The 20,279-nt window shown below is 44.3% G+C and overlaps 1 protein-coding gene across 2 annotated transcripts in view; it reads right to left on the reverse strand.

Annotated features, from left to right (window-relative positions):
• Window positions 1–1,903: 1,903 nt before the first annotated feature.
• CPNE2 (copine 2) overlaps window positions 1,904–20,279 on the reverse strand; it is a 122,628-nt gene continuing 104,252 nt past the window's right edge. For both annotated transcript variants that reach the window (XM_026714370.2, XM_087940461.1), the window contains 6 exons: window positions 19,118–19,251; window positions 18,015–18,069; window positions 11,085–11,136; window positions 6,384–6,517; window positions 3,986–4,222; window positions 1,904–2,494 (listed from right to left, as the gene is read on the reverse strand). In XM_026714370.2, the coding sequence (XP_026570155.1) occupies window positions 2,387–2,494; window positions 3,986–4,222; window positions 6,384–6,517; window positions 11,085–11,136; window positions 18,015–18,069; window positions 19,118–19,251 (720 nt within the window). In that variant the 3' untranslated portion in view covers window positions 1,904–2,386. The remainder of the gene's footprint in view (window positions 2,495–3,985; window positions 4,223–6,383; window positions 6,518–11,084; window positions 11,137–18,014; window positions 18,070–19,117; window positions 19,252–20,279) is intronic.

Consider the following 20,279-nt stretch of genomic DNA (forward strand, 5'->3'; position numbering starts at 1 on the left):
ACCGAAAAACCAGCAATGTCTTATTTTTATGGAAATTCATGTCTGAAAACAGCAACGGCTTATTTTTATGGAAATTTATTATTGAAACCAGCAATCTTTTTACTTTATGTAAATTCAGTAAGGTTCTGAGAATTCACGGCTGAATAGTAACAATCCTGAAATGCTCCCAATATTATTTGTTTCTTGGTATCAAAAGTTACAGGAATTGTGTTGCCCTGTACGTTGCTAAACTATAATACGTTCATTTAGTGCTAGGTAGGATGTACAGGTAAGCCATGACTTACGACTGGTTGCTTAGCAACCGTTTGAAGTTACAGTGGACCCTGAAAATGGGGCTTATGACCCAGATTTAAAGGTACAATATCTGGGGACCCCTTGCCGTCACATGGCTGGGCAGTTGGCCTACATTTATGGCTGTTTGCAGTGCCTTGTAACCATGCCTTACAATGTTTCTGCAAGAAATTGGGGTTTACTTCTGGTTTCCGGCATAAAAACCAATCCATAGCAAACAGTGTTTGCTTAATGACTGCCACGTTTGCTTAATGACCATCCATGGTGTTCACTTTACAGCTGTTGCAACATCAGGGTCACGCAGCAAGCTTGAGATTAGAACTATTGTGACTTATAATCAAAATTGTGGCCTCAGTTACAGCAAACCCTCGACTTAATGACCATAACTGCGAGCAGAATTTCCACTGCTAAGCAAACCATTGTGGTGGTTTAGGGAATCGTGCCTGATTTCTATGAACTTTTTGTAATGGTTGTTAAGTGAATCCTTTGGTCATTAAATGAATCCAGCTTTCCCCATTGACTTGTCAGAAGTTGGCTGGGACAGCTCCAAATATCAAATACATGACCCCAGCACACTGCAACTGCCCAGCACAAGGGCCCAAAGTGCGATCTTTGTGATCATAGGGATAGCCATAAGTGCGAGGACCAGTCATAAGTCTCCTTTTTTTTTTTTTATAGTGGCATTGTAACTTCAAACGGTTGCTAAACTGAGGTTTGTAAATCAAGGGTGAGCCCAATTATTCAGTTGGAGCTCACCCTTTTGCTCAACACAGATCCAGCATGTTTTGCAAATTCAACTGAGGTTATGAGAGTTGTAACCTGGCATTTAGGGAAGGGGGTCCCCCCCAGGATTCTCCTTGGGAGAGGCAAAGAGGGAGGGGAGAGACAGGCCAGGTGGCACAGCCACAACGTCAAAAAAGAGGATGAACATTTAGAACGAGTGCAGAAAAGATGATGACTGAAGCCCAGAACACCTGAGAAATGGTTGCAGGAATTACAGTAAGTCTAGCTGAATGGGGAGAGAAAAAAAGATTGGGGTGACATGATTATCTCATGTTTCAGTATCTGAAGGGGCTGCCGCAATAAAAAGTGGGGGTCAATATATTTTCCAAAGCACCAGAAAAATGCGGTACGTCTAATGAAAACAAGGACTAGGGGTGACATGATAGCAGTGTTCCAATATTGTGTGACTAAGTTAGCAACTGCAGTGGTTCACTGAACAACTGGCAGGAAAGGTCGTGGGATGGGGCAGAATTCACTTAGCAGCTGTCTCGCTTAGCAACGGAGACCTTGGCCTCAGTTGTGGTCTTACATCAAGGATTATCTGTACAGTATATGGAACAATGTTGACCATACCAGCCCCTGCAGGTTTCTAAAAAGAGGCCGAGCGACCATTTGTCCAGGATGCAATAAGGTTTCCTGCCTTGAGCAGAGGGTTGGACTAGAAGACCTCCAAGGTCCCTTCCAGCCCTCTGAAAAATGTAAGCACCAGATGGGTATTTGGTACAACCCTGGTCAGGAGTTGAGATGTAATTCACCTGGAGGGATTTGGTTCAAAGGAGCTGCAGGAGGACTCAGTGGGATCAAATCACAGCAGGCCTCAACGGAGATGTGAAGAGTTCAGGGTTCTTTATTAACCTGAGTATAACAAATAATCATGTGTACATGGTATAAAAATGAACGTAGAGCAAAGTACAAGTTACAACACGTTGTAGGACGGTCCACATTTCTTTGGGCAATGAGATTGTGAGAACGTCACACTTGGAGACAGTAAGTTGTGGCTGTAAAAAAAGTCATTCCACAAAACTCGTACAAAGTACATCCAGATACTTAAAAGTTGGATCTGTGGATTCGAGGCAGGGGAAATGTCCAGGATCCGGCCACGGTGGGTTCTTTCCTTCCAGGATTCTTGGATGCGGATCCCTAAACTGCTCACGATGCAAGTTGCCTTGGGAAGGAATCGGGTTATGCTTTGATCCTTTTGATTAAATGAATTTGGTTAAACGAAAAGTTATTGGAAACCACGTGAGACATGCAATCTTCTGCCACCAACGGATGTGGGATACATGCAGGCCAGGAGCAAACAGTTTGACTTCTAAGCGGGTTCTGAGTTGAGGGGTGGCAAATTCTGGTGCTTGAAGAATTGAACCACTTGCTGTGGGAGTTCTGCCAACACGGCCTTGGCCAACGTTTCTTTGGGTGCCTGAAACAACAAGAAAGCCAGAATGACAAAGGGCTGGTCCATATATCTGAGAAAGTGGAACCCCTTTTGCAGGGGGAAACGGAAGAAAACATGAAACTCTGCCTCGACCATGGTTAATCAGAATAGAGCTGGAAAGGACCTTGAAGGTCGTCTAGTCCAGCCCCCTGCTCAATCAGGAGACCCTATACAATTTGAGATAAGGGGCTGTCCAGTCTCTTCTTAAAAACCTCCAGTGTGCCTCCAGCACACGATTTCTAGAGATAAGTTGTTCCATTGGTTAATTGTTCTCACTATTAGGAAGTTTCTCCTTAATTCCAGGTTGATTCCTTGATCAGTTCCCAGCCATTGTTCCTTGTTCTCAACCGGGTCTTCCTGGCTTTCAGTTTTAATTTTAATTTTTATTTATTTATTTTGATTTGTCAATCGCTTTACAAGGTAATAGGTATAAGTATATACATAGTCATGAATACATGAAATGGGTACATCTAAGAAAAACAAACAATAGGACAGGGACGGGAGGCACGTTGGTGCTCCTGTACTCTGACATGGTTGGCCATACCCTGGATGGGCACCACCAAGCCTTTCCCTAGGTCCTCACATAGCAACCACCTGGCATAGCAGCAGCTTGGCATGCAAGTTTCCCTTTTGACCGTTTCATCCAAAGGTCCCTCTTCACAGAGTAAGGAAAATATCCCTGGCCAGTTCCAGAACCTATCAACATAGGACAGCCTTCTCCAAGGTTGAGTGGGAATTCTTTACAGGTTGAATGGGAATTCTAGCAGTTGTAAACAATAGTACACTCGGAAAGTACCATTGTAGGAAAAGCTTGGATGGCATTTTAGGTAACTCCAGAACTGGCATGAGGAGGAAAGGGGATCCTTCTGCTTCAGCAAGATTGCTGGGTCTTTGCTATTTTATCATATGCCAGCTCACTTATGAGGCTTCTCTGGAGTATCCAAGGAAGACTGTTACTTTCCTGAAGGAAAACTGAAAAATTGTATGCTGGAGGATTCCCTAAAACAAATAATGTGTAGAATAAAAGCCAATAAGGGCACAGCTGTGGTTCCATCTTAAAGATGGTATTTTTATAGACTCAATTCCTTAGGTATTGACAATGCTTTCCTTCCTTCCTTCTCTCCCTCCCTCCTTCCTTCCTTCCTTCCTTCCTTCCTTCCTTCCTTCCTTCCTTCCCTCCCTCCTTCCTTCCTTCTTTTTTCCCTCCCTCCACCCTTTCTTCTTTTCCTTCCCTTCTTTCCTTTCCTCCCTCCCTCCTTTTTCCATTTCCTTCTTTTCCTTCCTCCCTCTCTCCCTCCCTCCTTCCTTTCAGCTCTCCCTCCTTCCCTCCCTCCCTCCTCCCTTCCCTTCCTTTTCTTTCCTTCCTCTCCCTCCCTCCTTCCTTCCCTCTCTCCTTTCCCCCATTCCCTTGTTCCCTCCTCCCTTCCCTTCCTTTTCCTCCCTCTAATGCAAACAAGGAAATCCTTCTGCACTTACACTGCGGAATTCACGGAATGGCACAAACTGGACAATATCCCGCACCGCCTCCTCGCCCGTGTACGACCGAAGCATGCGGTTGTCTGCGTCCAGAAACTCCATGGCTGCAAAGTCTGCATTCCCAACCCCAACGATGATGATGGACATGGGCAGCCTGGAGGCTTGGACGACAGCATGCCGTGTCTCGTCCATGTCGCTGATGACACCATCGGTGATGATCAGGAGGATGAAATATTGCTGGGGAGGGAAAGCGGAGGAGAAAAATCAGGCCTCCCAGGAGGAGGGGACCAGCTCGTCTGTATGAAACCAAACTCGGCAACTTTAAAGACCCGTGAATTTAAAGACAACCATGTCTCCACGGAGTGTCACAGTCCTCCAGGTTGTCCCAGAGGTGCATTTTTCAAAAGGCAAGTGGACTTTCTCTGTTTTTCCTGGAGGCCATTTCGCTTCTCATCCAAGAAGCTTCTTCAGTTCTAAATGAATGGTGGCGAGAACAATGGAAGGATTCGGGATATCAGGAGTCACAAAAGGAGCAAAGATCATGAAACAGGATCAAAACTCCTTTCTGGAGAGGCAGGACCTGGCTCGGGATTGGCGAGGGGATGCTTACTGCCACACAGAGCAATTAAACACTTCCTTAATTATCATCGTCATCGTGTGATTGGAACCCCCTGCAATTTTAATCCAATTAAGCGCTCTTCTGTTCTTTGTGAGACCTGCAGAATACTCTGTTCCTCCCTTCAAAGGACGTCACGGGGGGGGGGTAGAAGGAGGGGGGGTTGCCCAAATGAAATGTGAATTCAATTGGGCCCCGATTCGATCCATCGGGAATACAAGAACATCTCTGTCCCCACAGTACAAGTCATTACAGGGCCTCAATTGTGCGGAAAGCTTTTTTTTACAGGCGATGTGAATCCGAACGAGGATATCTCAAAGGAGAATAGAGGTGGCTGTGTAACCACCGAGGCAGAATTTTGTTCTATCCTACATTGGCTCAAGACTAAATGAAGTTGGCTTCATTTAGAGTTCCAAGTTTTCATAGTTCAAGCTCACTGTGTCCTGTAAAGGCACAGGCCAATCAGAGCTATAAGCCACCTTTAAACTGGAGTTCGCTGTTTGTGGTTTGGAAATCTAGACTCGTCAGATGCAGCGGCAGCATTAACTCACATTTGGATGACCTCTTTCTGGCTTTCTTACCTTCTTTCATGAAGGCAAAGGGGTTGCATGTAGAAGAAAATGGTTGATTTGCATTACCATTTACAACATCAGGAAGGTCTCTGTCAATAACAGCTAATATGACACACGCACACACATACATATTTCAGAGTGGCAGCGCACAAAATGCAAAGCATGCTTTGGGCCGGAAATATCAAGCTAGAAACCAGACGTGCAAAAGTTTAAGCTGGAGAATGGAGGCTTCCGATTTGCTTCAACAGCACCTCCCAGGCCCTGGCTTGAAAGTCTGGCTAGGTGCGGGGGAGGTTTCCCCAAGCATTCAAAGCAAAATCCAAGTCAAGGTGCTCCCCTGAGCTTGGTTGTTTTGTTGCAGGTGTTTCAATGCCCAAAGTAGATAACATCATCACTGGGGGGGAGGAGGAGGAGAGGAGGAGGAAGAAAAGAAGAGGAGGAGGAGGAGGGGGGGGAGGAGAAGAAGAGGAAGAGGAAGTGGAAGAAGAGGAAGAAGAAGAAAAGAAGAAGAAGAAGAAGAAGAAGAAGAAGAAGAAGAAGAAGAAGAAGAAGAAGAAGAAGAAGAAGAAGAAGAAGAAGAAGAAGAAGAAGAAGAAGAAGAAGAAAGGGACAGGGAAGAAAGAGGAGGGAGGAGGAGGAGGAGGAGGAGGAGGAGGAGGAGGAGGAGGAGGAGGAGGAGGAGGAGGAGGAGGAGGAAAGAAGAATTAGAAGAAGAAGAGGAGGAGGAGGAAGAGGAGGAGGAAAGAAGAAGAAGAAGAAGAAGAAGAAGAAGAAGAAGAAGAAGAAGAAGAAGAAGAAGAAGAAGAAGAAGAAGAAGAAGAAGAAGAAGAAGAAGAAGAAGAAGAAGAAGAAATAATAATATCATCATCATCCTTGGTTGTTTTCTTGTGTATGTATCATTACTAAGCCTAGGTAACAGCAGGAGGAGGAGGAGGATTGAGCTTGATTGTTTTCTTTGCAGACATTTCATTACCCAAACTAGGTAACGTCATCAGTGCTAGAACTTCTCGCCCTTCTAGCACTGATGATGTTATACCTACTTTGGGTAACGAAACGTCTGCAAGAAACTGAACGAGCTCAGGGAGCACCAAGGACCCTTCAATCCAACCCTGAGCTACAAATATCCTCTCCTTTACTAGAATCCAAGTGAGGAAGGTGAAAGAGCACGAAAGACCCTTCTGGAACCGCAACAGGCGGTAAGAGAACTTACGCTGGCCGATTCCTGCTGGGTCGCTTGGGCCGCGAACCGAGCCACGTGGTTAATAATAGGGGAGAAGTTGGTTGGTCCGTAAAAGCGAATGTGAGGCAGGCAACTCGAGTAGGCCTGGATGATGCCTTCCACACCTGGGGAAGAGGGAGAAGAGAAAGGCAGCGTGAAGGAGGCCGCTCCCAACAGCACCCATGCGAGGCAAACAAACTCCATCCCAATTTGATGTAGGTAGTCTTCGACTTACGACTTAGCCACTGTTTGACGTTCTAACAAACCCTCACAGGAGTACTTACCCAGTTCTGGTGGTTGCCCACTACCAGGGCCCCAGGATGGATTGCATTTTACAACGTTTTTGCTCAAAACTGGCATTCACTTCCAGTTTTTGACAAAATGGGCACATAGCGCTTAATGACCATTGCAGTTGAATTACGACTGTGGTGTTCACTTAATAATGGCCACAGCAACAACAAGGTTTCAAACTCAGGTTGGTCATAGGGGTGGCCCATTTTATGACCATTGCAACTTACTCCATTGTCATCCTAAGTCGAGGACTATCTGTCTTCCTGTGCTTCTCAAGGAAAGGTGAAGTTTCCCCTGTCCAGTCATGTCCAACTTAAGAGGGTGGTGCTCATCTCCGCTTCCTAGCCAAGGGAGCCACAGTGTTGCCCGAAGACATTTCCATGGTCATGTGACTAACATGGCTATACACCAAGGCACATGGAATGCGGTTAGCAATAGCAATAGCACTTAGACTTATATACTGCTTCGCAATGCTTTACAGCCCTTTCTAAGTGATTTACAGAATGAGCCTATTGCCCCTAACAATCTGGGTCCTCATTTTACCCACCTCTGAAGGATGGAAGGCTGAGTCGACCTGGAGCTGGTCAGGATTGAACTGTTGGCAGTGGGCAGAGTCAGCCTGCAATATTGCATTCTAACCACTGCTCCACCGTGGCCCTCCCTCCCTTCTTCCCTACTTTCCTTAGCACTTAAACTTATATACTTCTTCGCAGTGCTTTCCAGCTCTCTCTTAAGCAGTTTGCAGAGTCAGCCTCTTGCCCCCAACCATCGGCGTCCTCATTTTACCAACCTCGGAAGGATGGAAGGTTGAGTTAACCTTGAGCTGGTCAGGATCGAACTCCAGGCTGTGGGCAGAGTTAGCCTGCAATACTGCATTCTAACCACTGCACACCATGGATGGATGGGCAATAACAATAGCACTTAGCCTTTACATGGCTTTATAGTGCTTTTTTTAAAATAAAGTTTTATTTGGGTTTTCACACAATACAAAAATACAAGTAAAACATCTTTTTTTGAAAATAGCATGATCCCGGGTTGAACTTCTTTATACAGACACAAACTCAATTTCATGCTCATTTTTGTGTTCTATTCCATATCTTAAACTATTCTATATTTTCTATATAGTTTTTCCCACTCTTTTAATTTTCTCAATTTTATTTTGATTATCTCATCTCAATTCAAATCATTATATTTATACTTTTGTCTGCTCTGTTTCAATTTCATATTATCTTTTCTCATTAAACAAATTTTCTCCTGTAGTTACTAATGACACCTTTATCCTTTAATTATATCCATTCAACTCTTATTTAAACTTCAATATATACCTTAAGGTTATGACCTTCAATATAATACATAATACATAACTTCCAATCGAATTCTGCTTGGTACATTCTTATAATACACACTATATTCTTTGAAAAAAAAGAATTATAAATATATGTAATTATAAACCCTCATTCCATTCCAATTCAGTTCTATCATTAATAATCATTAAAATCTTAACATCTTCAACATTTCTTTTCAATTAAATATCATACTTCCTTAAAGACACATATAATCTGCATAATTAATTTTTCTCTTATTTCTCTTCACATATGTTTGGTAAATCATTAAATATTCATTTTGTTACATTTATTGACAAGCATTCCACTGAGTTATGATAGCTATTTTATCAAACATTTTAATCATACATTGTTTCATATTTTCTGAAATTATTTCTATTTTTAATATAACAATACTATCTTATGTACCTTTGCAGAATCCCTTTTTCCATTAGATTTTCACCCATTATCTCTAAATAGGCCCTGTTTCTCTATATTTTGTTTCTGTCCTTTATAATTTCTTTTCCTTTCTTTCTTCCCTCTCATCTTCTCCCTCCCCTTTTTACCCCCTTGTCTCTCTACTTCTAATTCTCTCTTCTGCATTTCCCTCTTCTGTTGCTTTCTGATTTTATACTTATTTTTCAGTCTTTTTTTTTTTTTGGAGTTGTTTTTCCCAATCTTAAACTTTCCATTCTCTTTCCCCCTTTCCCTTTTTCCCCCACCTAAGATTACTTGTTCATTAAAGATGGCTTCTTCTTTGTCGCAATCTTCTTGTTCTGCAGGCATTTCTTGTTTCTCATAGTTCCAAATCTCCATTTCTAAGAACTGAAATATGAAGCCAAAAGAACCTCTCCCTTCTTGTGCATCTTCTTTGTACTTTTTTAGTTCCATTTTCAGTTCTTCTAAAAGTGGAGCCATTTTAAACAGTTTTAAACAACCACCTGATTGATTTTAGTCATTCAAATACAATAACCAAGAAGAATCCAGAGATCACCAAGTAATCCAAATAGTCCCAAGCTGTTTCTGCTTATTTCTTTTTCCACTTTCTCTTCCTGGGGTTTTACTATTTTGTTGTGATGTTTCAGTTAAGATGTATCTTTTGGAAGTCTTGTTGAGATTTTGTTGTAAATTATTTTTAATTCCAGGCAGTCTCCTCCCTTCCAGATCCTGCCCTTTTATTCTTTTTCTCTCCTTTCCTGTTTTCAAAAGCCTTTAATTATCCAGAAATCTTTATTATCCCTTTGACTTTTTGTTTTCAGCATTAAATGCCTATTAATGTCAAAGTGGATTTTTTTTCCAAGTTCTTGCTTAAGTCTCTTAGCTGTCAGTATAGGAAAAGGAGAAAAAAATACCAAATCTTTTCCCTTTTCTCTCTCCTTCGCAGCTTAAAAATCTTCTTAGGAAACAATTTCATTGTTTTTTTTAATAGTTTCAATTCCAGGGTACCTTATTTGTTGCTTTTGCTGTTTGACCCGGTCAAGCAAAACTTTCTCTTCATATCTCCCTCCTGCACATTCTTTTCTGGTTGAGTTCTTCTTGGTGGTGGCCATTTTTGACCACTGCTACAACCGCCTTCGGGAAAGGGAGTAATGGCCGGCTGGGGAGGAGAGATGCGGCTCTCCTCAACCCTGCAGGCAGTCTCCCCCTTCTTCACCACCTCTACGGAGTGGCTTAGCCCCGAAACCAGCTGGCTCAGGGCCCTCCAGCAGCGAGCACGGATCGAAACCATGCAGAGACGCAGCTTCAGTCTGTCGCCAAAGAAGCTCAAACCGGAAGTTCCTGCTTTATAGTGCTTTACAGCTCACTCTAAGAGGTTTTACAGAGTCAGCCTCCTGCCCCCAACAATCTGGATCCTCATTTTATCCACCTCGGAAGGATGGAAGACTAAGTCAACCTTGAGCCTGGTGAGATTCAAACTGCTGGCAGCCAGCAGATGTAGCCTGAAGTACTGCATTCAAACCACTGCGCCATCGCAGCTCTTACCTTATCACAGAAGTAGTACCTATTTATCTACTCGCATTTGCATGCTTTCAAACTGTTAAAAAATGGAAAGAGCTGAGGCAAGTAATGGGAACCCAATCCATCTCACAGCGTTTGGGCCTCAAACCTGGGCTGTCAGCTGACAAAATCAGCATCTTTAACCGCTGAGCCATCATGGCCCCTTTGCTCCCTCTCACTTACTTTGCCAGAAATACCTTGTTTCCTTCCCTTTCAGTTTTCCTCTTTTATTCCGCCAGAGGCCGAGAGGATGCGTACATCAATTCATATAATTTAATTTGATTGACAGGCCCAGGATATCGCATCAACCCAAATATTAGGGTTCAAAGTGCTCAGTTGCTGAACTCAGCTAATCTTGATGTATTCAATGGGCTGCAGTTCAACTCAATCATGGTCTCCGATATGCTTGGATGAAAAAGCGTCACAGATCTTCCACCACCACTCCACGGCTTTTGAAGAATCTGGTGGTGTTTTTATTCCTTTTAATTTTTATTGCAGAGGCCATGCTACATGGCTATTCCACCCCCATCTTACGTCTACCACTGTTCTGTGACATTTATGTCAAAGCTTGCCTTGAGTCAAGAAAAGATAATATTGATGGTGATTTGGTTTGATTTATCAAGGAAACTTCATTTAACGGTCTAAAAAGTGCATTATTTTTGTTGGCAGCTGCCCTGGAAGATCACTCAGAAAATATATAAGTTATATGTTCAGCCCTGTTCCTTACCATAATACATAAAATACATTTATTTGTATTGTTTATTTATTCATGTCAAGTGTTTAAGATGTTAGCCTAAAAATCGGAAGTTGGTGAGTTCTAGTCCCACATTAGACATGAAATCTAGCATGGTGACTTTGGCCAATCACTAGGAGACAATGAGTTCTAGTCCTGCCTTAGCCAATGAAGGCTGGCTAGGTGACTTTGGTCAATCACCAGGAGACCATGAGTTCTAGTCCTGCTCTAGGCACAAAAGCAGACTGGATGAGTCACTGTCTCTCAGTTCAACCGAACTCACAAGGTTGTTGTGGTAAAAACAGAGATTTCAAGGACTTGCTTTCAAGCCACTGTAGATGCACTTACCAAGGCAAAAAGGGTTGGTGGGATTAAAATTAATGGCAAATTCATGAGAAACCTGCAAAAGACAAAAGAAAAGGGGGAAAATGATTAAATTTAACAAGCCCGAAGCATCTCTTGTCATCAAAGCTTTAGGACAAAGCTTGAAATAGTATATTCACATGTCAATGTAAGCCTCAAACACAGACAACAAACCATCATAACTACATCTGTACCACATTCTAAACCAAAAGAAACTAAGTTATGGCTTACCATAAACTCATGTCACACAACTCCAGGGCACTGCAGTGATCATAAATACATGCCACTTGCCAAGTGCCCCAAATTTGAGCATGTTACCATGGGAGAATGCTGAAATGGTTGTAAGTGAGAGGACTGGTTACAAGTCATTTTTTTCAGTGCTATTCTAACTTCAAACAGACGCTAAATGAATGGTTGTAAGTTGAGGATGTCAGGATTCTGACACTTAACCCCCATTTAAATCATGAGTCTCAAGCCAAACTCCCAAAAGATTTATTGGGAGTTAAAAGGTCCAGCACTGCCTGGGTGTAGCCGACTCTGAGACACATCATTCATTGTCACCCTTGACCCTGGTTTTCCCCTCACCCCCTGGGTGTATCATAATTCATATTCTCCAATGGGACACACCCATAGCCCAGAGTCATCAATCATTACGAATGGTTAGACAGAAGAATAAGAAACTGAAATATGTGGTAATAGTAATAATATACTATAATTGATTAATCTTGAATGAGTAAGAGAATGAATATAATTTAGCAAGAATGAAATATGTCGTTGTTTTTTTAAAAAAAATCATATTCTCCAGTTAGAATTTTGCGTGGCAGAAACTTCCGTCACTTAGTTACTATCTTTGAAAACATTTATGGAATGTGCTTTCTGTTTGCAAGCTGCTGCACTGCTTCCCACTCCCTTTCTGTTGGCAACTCTAAAAAGACCACAGAAATATTTTATGAGTTGACAGAGGACTACCTATGTAAATGAACCTGATAACTCATCACCCCTTACAAAGGTTATAAACAAACCTCTCTTCTTCCGATAACCCATCCCTTATATACATCCATAAATAACCAGCTGTCTGGCAGAAAGCCCATAAAGGGTTTCCAGAGAAACCTACCTATCTTCAACTTTATGGGAAGCAAACCCCCCGGGGGCATTTTTTTTCTCCCCAGGCGGAGCTGCTTCCTCTCCTCTTTCCCAAACAGCTGGAATTTCTGATGTTATTTGACATTTGCAGCACGACTCCTGCGTCGGCCAGCCACCGTCTTCTCTCGGTTCTATGAAAGTATTTGTGCAGCACCATAGCAACAGGAGCATCAGGAGAACAAAGCATGATCTCTTTACGCCTTATCTTTCCATTTATATCTGACATCGGGTTTTATTACAGAATACAGAATGACAGAGTTGGAAGGGCCCTTGGAGATCTTCTAGTCTAACCCCCCCCCAAGTAGGAGATCCTATACTCGTGATGGCGAACCTATGGCACGCATGCCAGAGGTGGCACGCAGAACCCTCTCTGTGGGCATCCGTGCCATTGCCAGCTCCTCTTTTGTTTTCTGGTCTTTGCGGGAGCTGGAGCACTGGAAAATGGCTTGAAAACAGCCCGGAAAATGGCCAAAAAACCAGGCATGTGCACACCAGCCAAGTGGTATTCGGGTTTCTGGCACTCAGGCACACTCACATTTGCATCCGCGTTCTGGTTTGGGCACTTGGTACCAAAAAGGTTCGCCATCACTGCCCTAGACCGTTCTGGACGACTATCCAATCTCTTCTTAAAAGCCTCCATTGATGAGGCACCCACAACTTCTGAAGGGAAGATGCTCCGCTGGTTAATTGTTCTCCTTCTCAGGAAGTTTCTCCTTAGTCCTAGGTTGCTTTTCTCCTTGATTAATTTTGTCTTGCATTCTGGTGCTCTGGAGAATAAGTTGACCACCACCCCACCACCCCCGTTCTCTGTGGCAGCCCCTCAAATATTGGAATAAGGTGACTGCTACCATGTTATTCAAGAGCCTTTTATGAGGCACCTCTGTTCTGCATAGCAAATAACATGGTTGTGCGTATTTCTGTTCTCCTCTTGTGTTGCATTGGTGGGTCTGAATCCGGATCAGGATGTCGGGAGCAGGCTGCATACAATCTGCCCCAGGTAATGTGACTGGATCTTGGGGGTGGGTGGGTGGAGGTATTGGCACAATAGGAGCCACTATCCAATTCCCTGTTCCATAAATATACATCCGCGTAGTTTTTTTTTTCTACAAAATGATTTTCTCCACAGCCACGGTCTAGCTAGCTCATTTGACAGAATAATAAAGAGTTGGAAGGGACCTTGGAGGTCTTCTAGTCCAACCCCCTGCTTAGGCAGGAATCCCTATACCATTTCAGACAAATGGTTGTCCAATTTCTTCTTAAAAAACTTCCAGAGTTGGAGCATTCTCAACATCTACAAGTCATTCCCCTCCTTAGTTCTAGGTTGCTTCTCTCCTTGATTAGACCTGCCTTCAGGTCCTTTGGAGAATAGATTGACCCCCTTTTCTCTGGCAGTCTCTGGCAGTTACCCCCACCCACCCTTTTAAAGCTGTATCTTTCTTTTGCTGCTTTCCTCTGCCCTGCCAAATTGGGACTCCTGCTGTTGTGTACCAAATCGGTTGATAGATGGAGTCCCGGGGCCTTTAAATAACTTATTCCCAACATTCGGTTGAGTTGAAAAGGAAAAGGAAAAAAAGACTAGCAAGAGCTAAGTTAATAGCCTGCCTGTGCTTTGAAAGGGTGTGAAACGGTGCTTTTATTTTATTTTTTTTTTACTCCTGCAGGTTGCAAAGCAAAAAGTTCAAAGCAAGTACCGAAAATCTGATAACAGAACATCTGCCTCATTTAATGTTCATTCAGACTAACAATACGCTAGAATTGGGCCAGTGGGAAGTCTCTTCCACCAGAAGAGTGAAACTTTTAAATTTCCCTCTAATTCTTTGATTCTATTTCTGCATTCGGCACCTCCCGTTGAATTTTTAAATGCAGCCTTTCCTGAATATTTGTCCTTCCCAGCACCGGTTAATCAGATAGCAAATGTCCCTTAGGAGCATTGTCTGATACTTTGGATAAATTATCAATAAATAGACGGAGCCTTTCTTCTCCATGGGCAAGAAAAACAAACTTCAGATTATCCTTCCGATGTATACGGGGAAAAAAGATTTCCTATCTTAAACCCTTCAGAAACAAAATAGTACCTCACCCATTGTATGCTTTATTCTTCTACTTTATTTTAAATTCTATTAAAATGCCAGGGGCCACGAAGCAGTCACCTTCAAAAACCAAGCCAAGTTAAAGAGAAAAAGGACGGGTCCAATACCAATCGATGCTCCAGGACAGAATGAATCATTCCTTCAGAAGAACTGCACAGGCTCAGTCTTAGAATAACGGGGCTGCAGAATACAGAATCACAGAGTTGGAAGGGACCTTGGAGATCTTCTAGTCCAACCCCCTGCTGGAGCAGGAGACCCTATACCATTCCAGACAAGTGGCTGTTCAATCTGAAGGGACCTTGGAGGTCTTCTAGTCCAACCCCCTGCTGGAGCAGGAGACCCTATACCATTCCAGACAAGTGGCTGTTCAATCTGAAGGGACCTTGGAGATCTTCTAGTCCAACCCCTGCTGGAGCAGGAGACCCTATACCATTCCAGACAAGTGGCTGTTCAATCTGAAGGGACCTTGGAGATCTTCTAGTCCAACCCCCCCTGCTGGAGCAGGAGACCCTATACCATTCCAGACAAGTGGCTGTTCAATCTGAAGGGACCTTGGAGATCTTCTAGTCCAACCCCCCTGCTGGAGCAGGAGACCCTATACCATTCCAGACAAGTGGCTGTTCAATCTGAAGGGACCTTGGAGATCTTCTAGTCAACCCCTGCTGGAGCAGGAGACCCTACACCATTCCAGACAAGTGGCTGTTCAATCTGAAGGGACCTTGGAGATCTTCTAGTCCAACCCCTGCTGGAGCAGGAGACCCTACACCATTCCAGACAAGTGGCTGTTCAATCTGAAGGGACCTTGGAGATCTTCTAGTCCAACCCCTGCTGGAGCAGGAGACCCTATACCATTCCAGACAAGTGGCTGTTCAATCTGAAGGGACCTTGGAGATCTTCTAGTCCAACCCCTGCTGGAGCAGGAGACCCTACACCATTCCAGACAAGTGGCTGTTCAATCTGAAGGGACCTTGGAGATCTTCTAGTCCAACCCCCTGCTGGAGCAGGAGACCCTATACCATTCCAGACAAGTGGCTGTTCAATCTGAAGGGACCTTGGAGATCTTCTAGTCCAACCCCCTGCTGGAGCAGGAGACCCTATACCATTCCAGACAAGTGGCTGTTCAATCTGAAGGGACCTTGGAGATCTTCTAGTCCAACCCCTGCTGGAGCAGGAGACCCTACACCATTCCAGACAAGTGGCTGTTCAATCTGAAGGGACCTTGGAGATCTTCTAGTCAACCCCTGCTGGAGCAGGAGACCCTATACCATTCCAGACAAGTGGCTGTTCAATCTGAAGGGACCTTGGAGATCTTCTAGTCCAACCCCTGCTGGAGCAGGAGACCCTACACCATTCCAGACAAGTGGCTGTTCAATCTGAAGGGACCTTGGAGATCTTCTAGTCCAACCCCTGCTGGAGCAGGAGACCCTATACCATTCCAGACAAGTGGCTGTTCAATCTGAAGGGACCTTGGAGATCTTCTAGTCCAACCCCTGCTGGAGCAGGAGACCCTATACCATTCCAGACAAGTGGCTGTTCAATCTGAAGGGACCTTGGAGATCTTCTAGTCCAACCCCTGCTGGAGCAGGAGACCCTACACCATTCCAGACAAGTGGCTGTTCAATCTGAAGGGACCTTGGAGATCTTCTAGTCCAACCCCCTGCTGGAGCAGGAGACCCTATACCATTCCAGACAAGTGGCTGTTCAATCTGAAGGGACCTTGGAGATCTTCTAGTCCAACCCCTGCTGGAGCAGGAGACCCTACACCATTCCAGACAAGTGGCTGTTCAATCTGAAGGGACCTTGGAGATCTTCTAGTCCAACCCCCTGCTGGAGCAGGAGACCCTACACCATTCCAGACAAGTGGCTGTTCAATCTGAAGGGACCTTGGAGATCTTCTAGTCCAACCCCCTGCTGGAGCAGGAGACCCTATACCATTCCAGACAAGCGGCTGTTCAATCTGAAGGGACCTTGGAGATCTTCTAGTCAACCCCCTGCTGGAGCAGGAGACCCTATACCATTCCAGACAAGCGGCTGTTCAATCTGAAGGGACCTTGGAGATCTTCTAGTCCAACCCCCTTCTGGAGCAGGAGACCCTATACCATTCCAGACAAGCGGCTGTTCAATCTGAAGGGACCTTGGAGATCTTCTAGTCCAACCCCACTGCTGGAGCAGGAGACCCTATACCATTCCAGACAAGCGGCTGTCCAATCTGAGGGACCTTGGAGGTCTTCTGCAGGTAGTCCTCAACTTAACCACAACGAAGTTCAAAAGTTCTATTGCTAAGCAAGACAGTTGCTAAATGAGTTTCACCCCCATTTTACAGCTGCCCTTGCCATAATTGTTAAAAGAATCGCTGAAGTTCTTAAGTTAGTAACTTGGTTGTTAAGTGGATCTGACTTCCTGATTGACTTAGCTTGTCGGCAGGTCACAAAAAGGGGATCGCTTGGTCTTAGCTGGCTGGGGATTCTGGGAGTTGAAATCTACAAGTCTTAAAAGTTGCTAAGATTGTATAGGATCTCTAGTATAGGATCTCCTACTCCAGCAAGAGGTTGGTCTAGAACTCCCAAGTTCTGTTCCAACTGTGTTTTTCGGTGTTCTGTTCTGTAACCTTAGCAACCTCTTCAAAACTACGTATGACCCAGATTTGAAGTTCTGATGGCCAGAGCCCTCTGTCCTGGCTGTCACAGAATCACATTAATTTCAGGTTTCCATCCCAAAAAATGCCCATTACAGTCAATGGCTTTGCTGAACAATGACTGTGCCACTTTGCTATTGTTGCATGTGCTTAACAACCATTACAAAAAAAGAGTCCTAAAATCCAGTACGGTCATGTGGTGACTCACTTAAGAACTAGGCTGTTGGTTGGAGTTCCGAACTGGGCAATTTTGGTTACAAACATTTCATCACCGTTTGAGGAGACATCGTCAGTCGATTTTGAGTTGTGCTTGTCAGACAAGCACAATTCAAAATGCACCGACGGTGTTTCCTCGAACGATGATGAAACGTTTGCAACCAAATCGCCAAGCTCGGAGCTCAAACCAACAGTCCAACTACCAACCTGAGCTACTAATATTCAAACATATTTCCGTCACTTAACAACTGCCACAATTTAGAATCCTAATTCCATGCTTAATGATGACAGTAAATAGAGGATTACCTGCCATTGTAACCAGTCAAAGACCTAACAGGTGCATTGATACAACAACCTGAATTGAGGAATGTGTTGCGGTTTATCAGGGTGTGTAAACCCAGCTTGTGGAGTTAGGTTTTGATTCCATATGATGTGTTGAGCAACCAGGTTGAAAGGGTTGTGTGGAGATAGCTCTTGAGAGGCTCAACAATACCCAATGACCTCCAGAACTCAAGTAAGGATCTCAGCCTCAGTTACCCTATTAGATAAAAGTGATGATGATGATGGCTTCTTTAGTTTAGAATATTAACTTAAGCAACTACACGCTTTGTCCCCTTTGCAAAGGTCTGGTGGTCAACTCTCACAATTCCTGGCTGTTGCTAAGAATTCTGGGACTTGAAGTCAATCTCTTTTGGCCAGAACATCTCTCTGGGTTCTGAAGGAGCATCCCATTGGTTCAGAACCAAGAAAGAACCACTGAAACTTTCACCCCACCTAGAGATGCTCATACAGCCGTCGTGAGACACTCTAAAGCCAGGAACCCAAATTTACCTTCCAGTCCGGTGGGAGCTGGGCCCCAAATCCCAAGGCAGGAAACATTTTGTCTCTGCAAAAGAATCAAGAAGAAACAGAACAAATATGAGAGGCCCCGTGAGGAAATGTCCTTTGCCAATCCTGCCTTCTCCCATCTTTAACATCTCAAAGCAAACTGCTCCCCATTTGGAGCCGATGTGCAAAATCCTTCCGCTCAATTGTGATAGCAACCACCGAGTAAGTTCGGTTTGCAAACCACTTCTGAGAAACGCTCCAAGTGGCCCTTTTGTGCCTCCGAAGTTGATGTTCAGAATAGGACACTTGGTATGTGAAGCAGAGGTGGTCTTCAGCAGGTTCTGGCCAGTTCTGGAGAACTGGTAGCGGAAATTTTGAGTCGTTTGGAGAACCGGCAAATCCCACCTCTGATTGGAGATTTTATGGTATCCTTCCCCTGCCACACCCACCAAGCCACGCCCACAGAACCGGTAGTAAAATAAATTGAATCCCACCACTGGTCCAAATATAATCCCAGGCTTGAAGAGAGGGGAGGTGAAGGGAGGGGAGAGGAGAGGAGACGAAAAGAAAGGAGAAGGAAGGAAGGAAAAAAGAAAGGGAAAAGAAGAGAAGGAATTATGCTTTTTCTATTAAAAGCGGACTGGTTGAGCGAATGAATTATTTGATTGGCTGATGAAATATTTTTACCACTGTCAGGTTGCATTCCCAGGGAGATTGTGAAGAGAATAAAACAACGCCAATGTAAATGCGCACACACCAGGGGTGGTATTCAGCAGGTTCTGACCAGTTCTGGAGAACCAGTAGTGGAAATTTTGAGTAGTTGGGAGAACTGGCAAATCCCACCTCTGACTGGCCCCACCAACCCCATCTCTTCTCTGCCTCCCATTGAGTCCCAGCTGATTAGCTGAGTCTTCTTTGGTTGCCCTGCCCAGGAGAACAGAGCTGGAAAGCAGGTTAGTGGGGTGGGGAAGGAATGGGGATTTTGCAGTATGCTTCCCCTGCCACGCCCACCAAGCCATGCCCACCAAGCATGCCACGCCCACAGAACCGGTAGTAAAAAAAATGTGAACCCCACCACGGTGTGTGACCTCTTGTGTACCACTCACGTGTCATAGTCTTGGATAATTTGCCCGACTGCCCAGATGGCTGAAAGGTATTCGTTGGTCCCCATGGGGTTAATGTAGTGCAAAGATGTCGGATCCCGAGGATTTCCATTGGATGCTGTGAAGTCAATTCCAACCTGCATGGAAAGATGGCAAACAGACCTGAAGTTGCTCTGGGGGAAAAGGAGAGGCTGGCTGAGAGATTTAGCTTTGCTCCAGCAGGGCAGGTGGACTAGAAGTCCTCTGAGGCCCCTTCCAACTTTTGTTATTCTGTATTCTGTAAAATGAGTAACAGCACTTTCTTCTCCTTTGACCAGAAAGTCTCGTCTGTTGGAATTACATCTAAAAAGCAAGCTTTGATATTTACATCATAGCAGATGGAAGCAAATTAGGATCAGGACTGGTTAGCATTTGAATTGGAGTTCCAAAGGTGCTTATTCAAGAGGCAAACTGGACTTTCTGTTTTTTCTTTGAAGACGTTTCGCTTCTCATCCCAGAAGCTTCTTCAGCTCTGACGGGATGGTGAGGAATGGAATGATTTATATTCCTTACAGACAGCTGGTCATTTGCATCCTTTTACAGGGTCTTTGAGGCCACTTGGAGGTTTATCTGTGTCCTCAGGGTCACCTGAGTAGTTATAGAGTAGTTACAAAGCTACTCAGGTGAGCCTGAGGACACAGACAAACCTCCAAGTGGCCTCAACGACCCTCTAAAAGGACGCAAATGACCAGCTGTCTGCAAGGAATATAAATCATTCCATTCCCCACCAGCCAGTCAGAGCTGAAGAAGCTTCTTGGATGAGAATTGAAAGGTTTTCAAAGAAAAAAGACAGAAAGTCCAGGTTGCCTCTTGAAAAAAGCACCTTTGGAACAACCATGGCCCAGAGGACTGAGAATCTCCATAAATATTTGGATGGGAGATGACCAGGAAGGGCCAGAGCTGCAGATTAGACAGGTAAGTTTAGAAGCATCCTGTGGAAAAAAAAATCATACTACCGAAGCCAAGGAATCCACAAAGAAATCAAGTGTTCCTTGAAGGTAGCTTTTCACGAAATCCTTGAGTTATGACTGGTAATTGGGATCGGAATTTCCATCACTAAGCCATGCAGTCATTAAGTGAGCCATGCCCAATTTTTGCTACGGTTGTTAAGTGAACCACGCAATCG

This window comes from Pseudonaja textilis, chromosome 11 (genome assembly GCF_049901715.1).
Source record: "Pseudonaja textilis isolate UNSWEBS1 chromosome 11, rPseTex1.2, whole genome shotgun sequence".
NCBI lineage: Eukaryota > Metazoa > Chordata > Lepidosauria > Squamata > Elapidae > Pseudonaja > Pseudonaja textilis.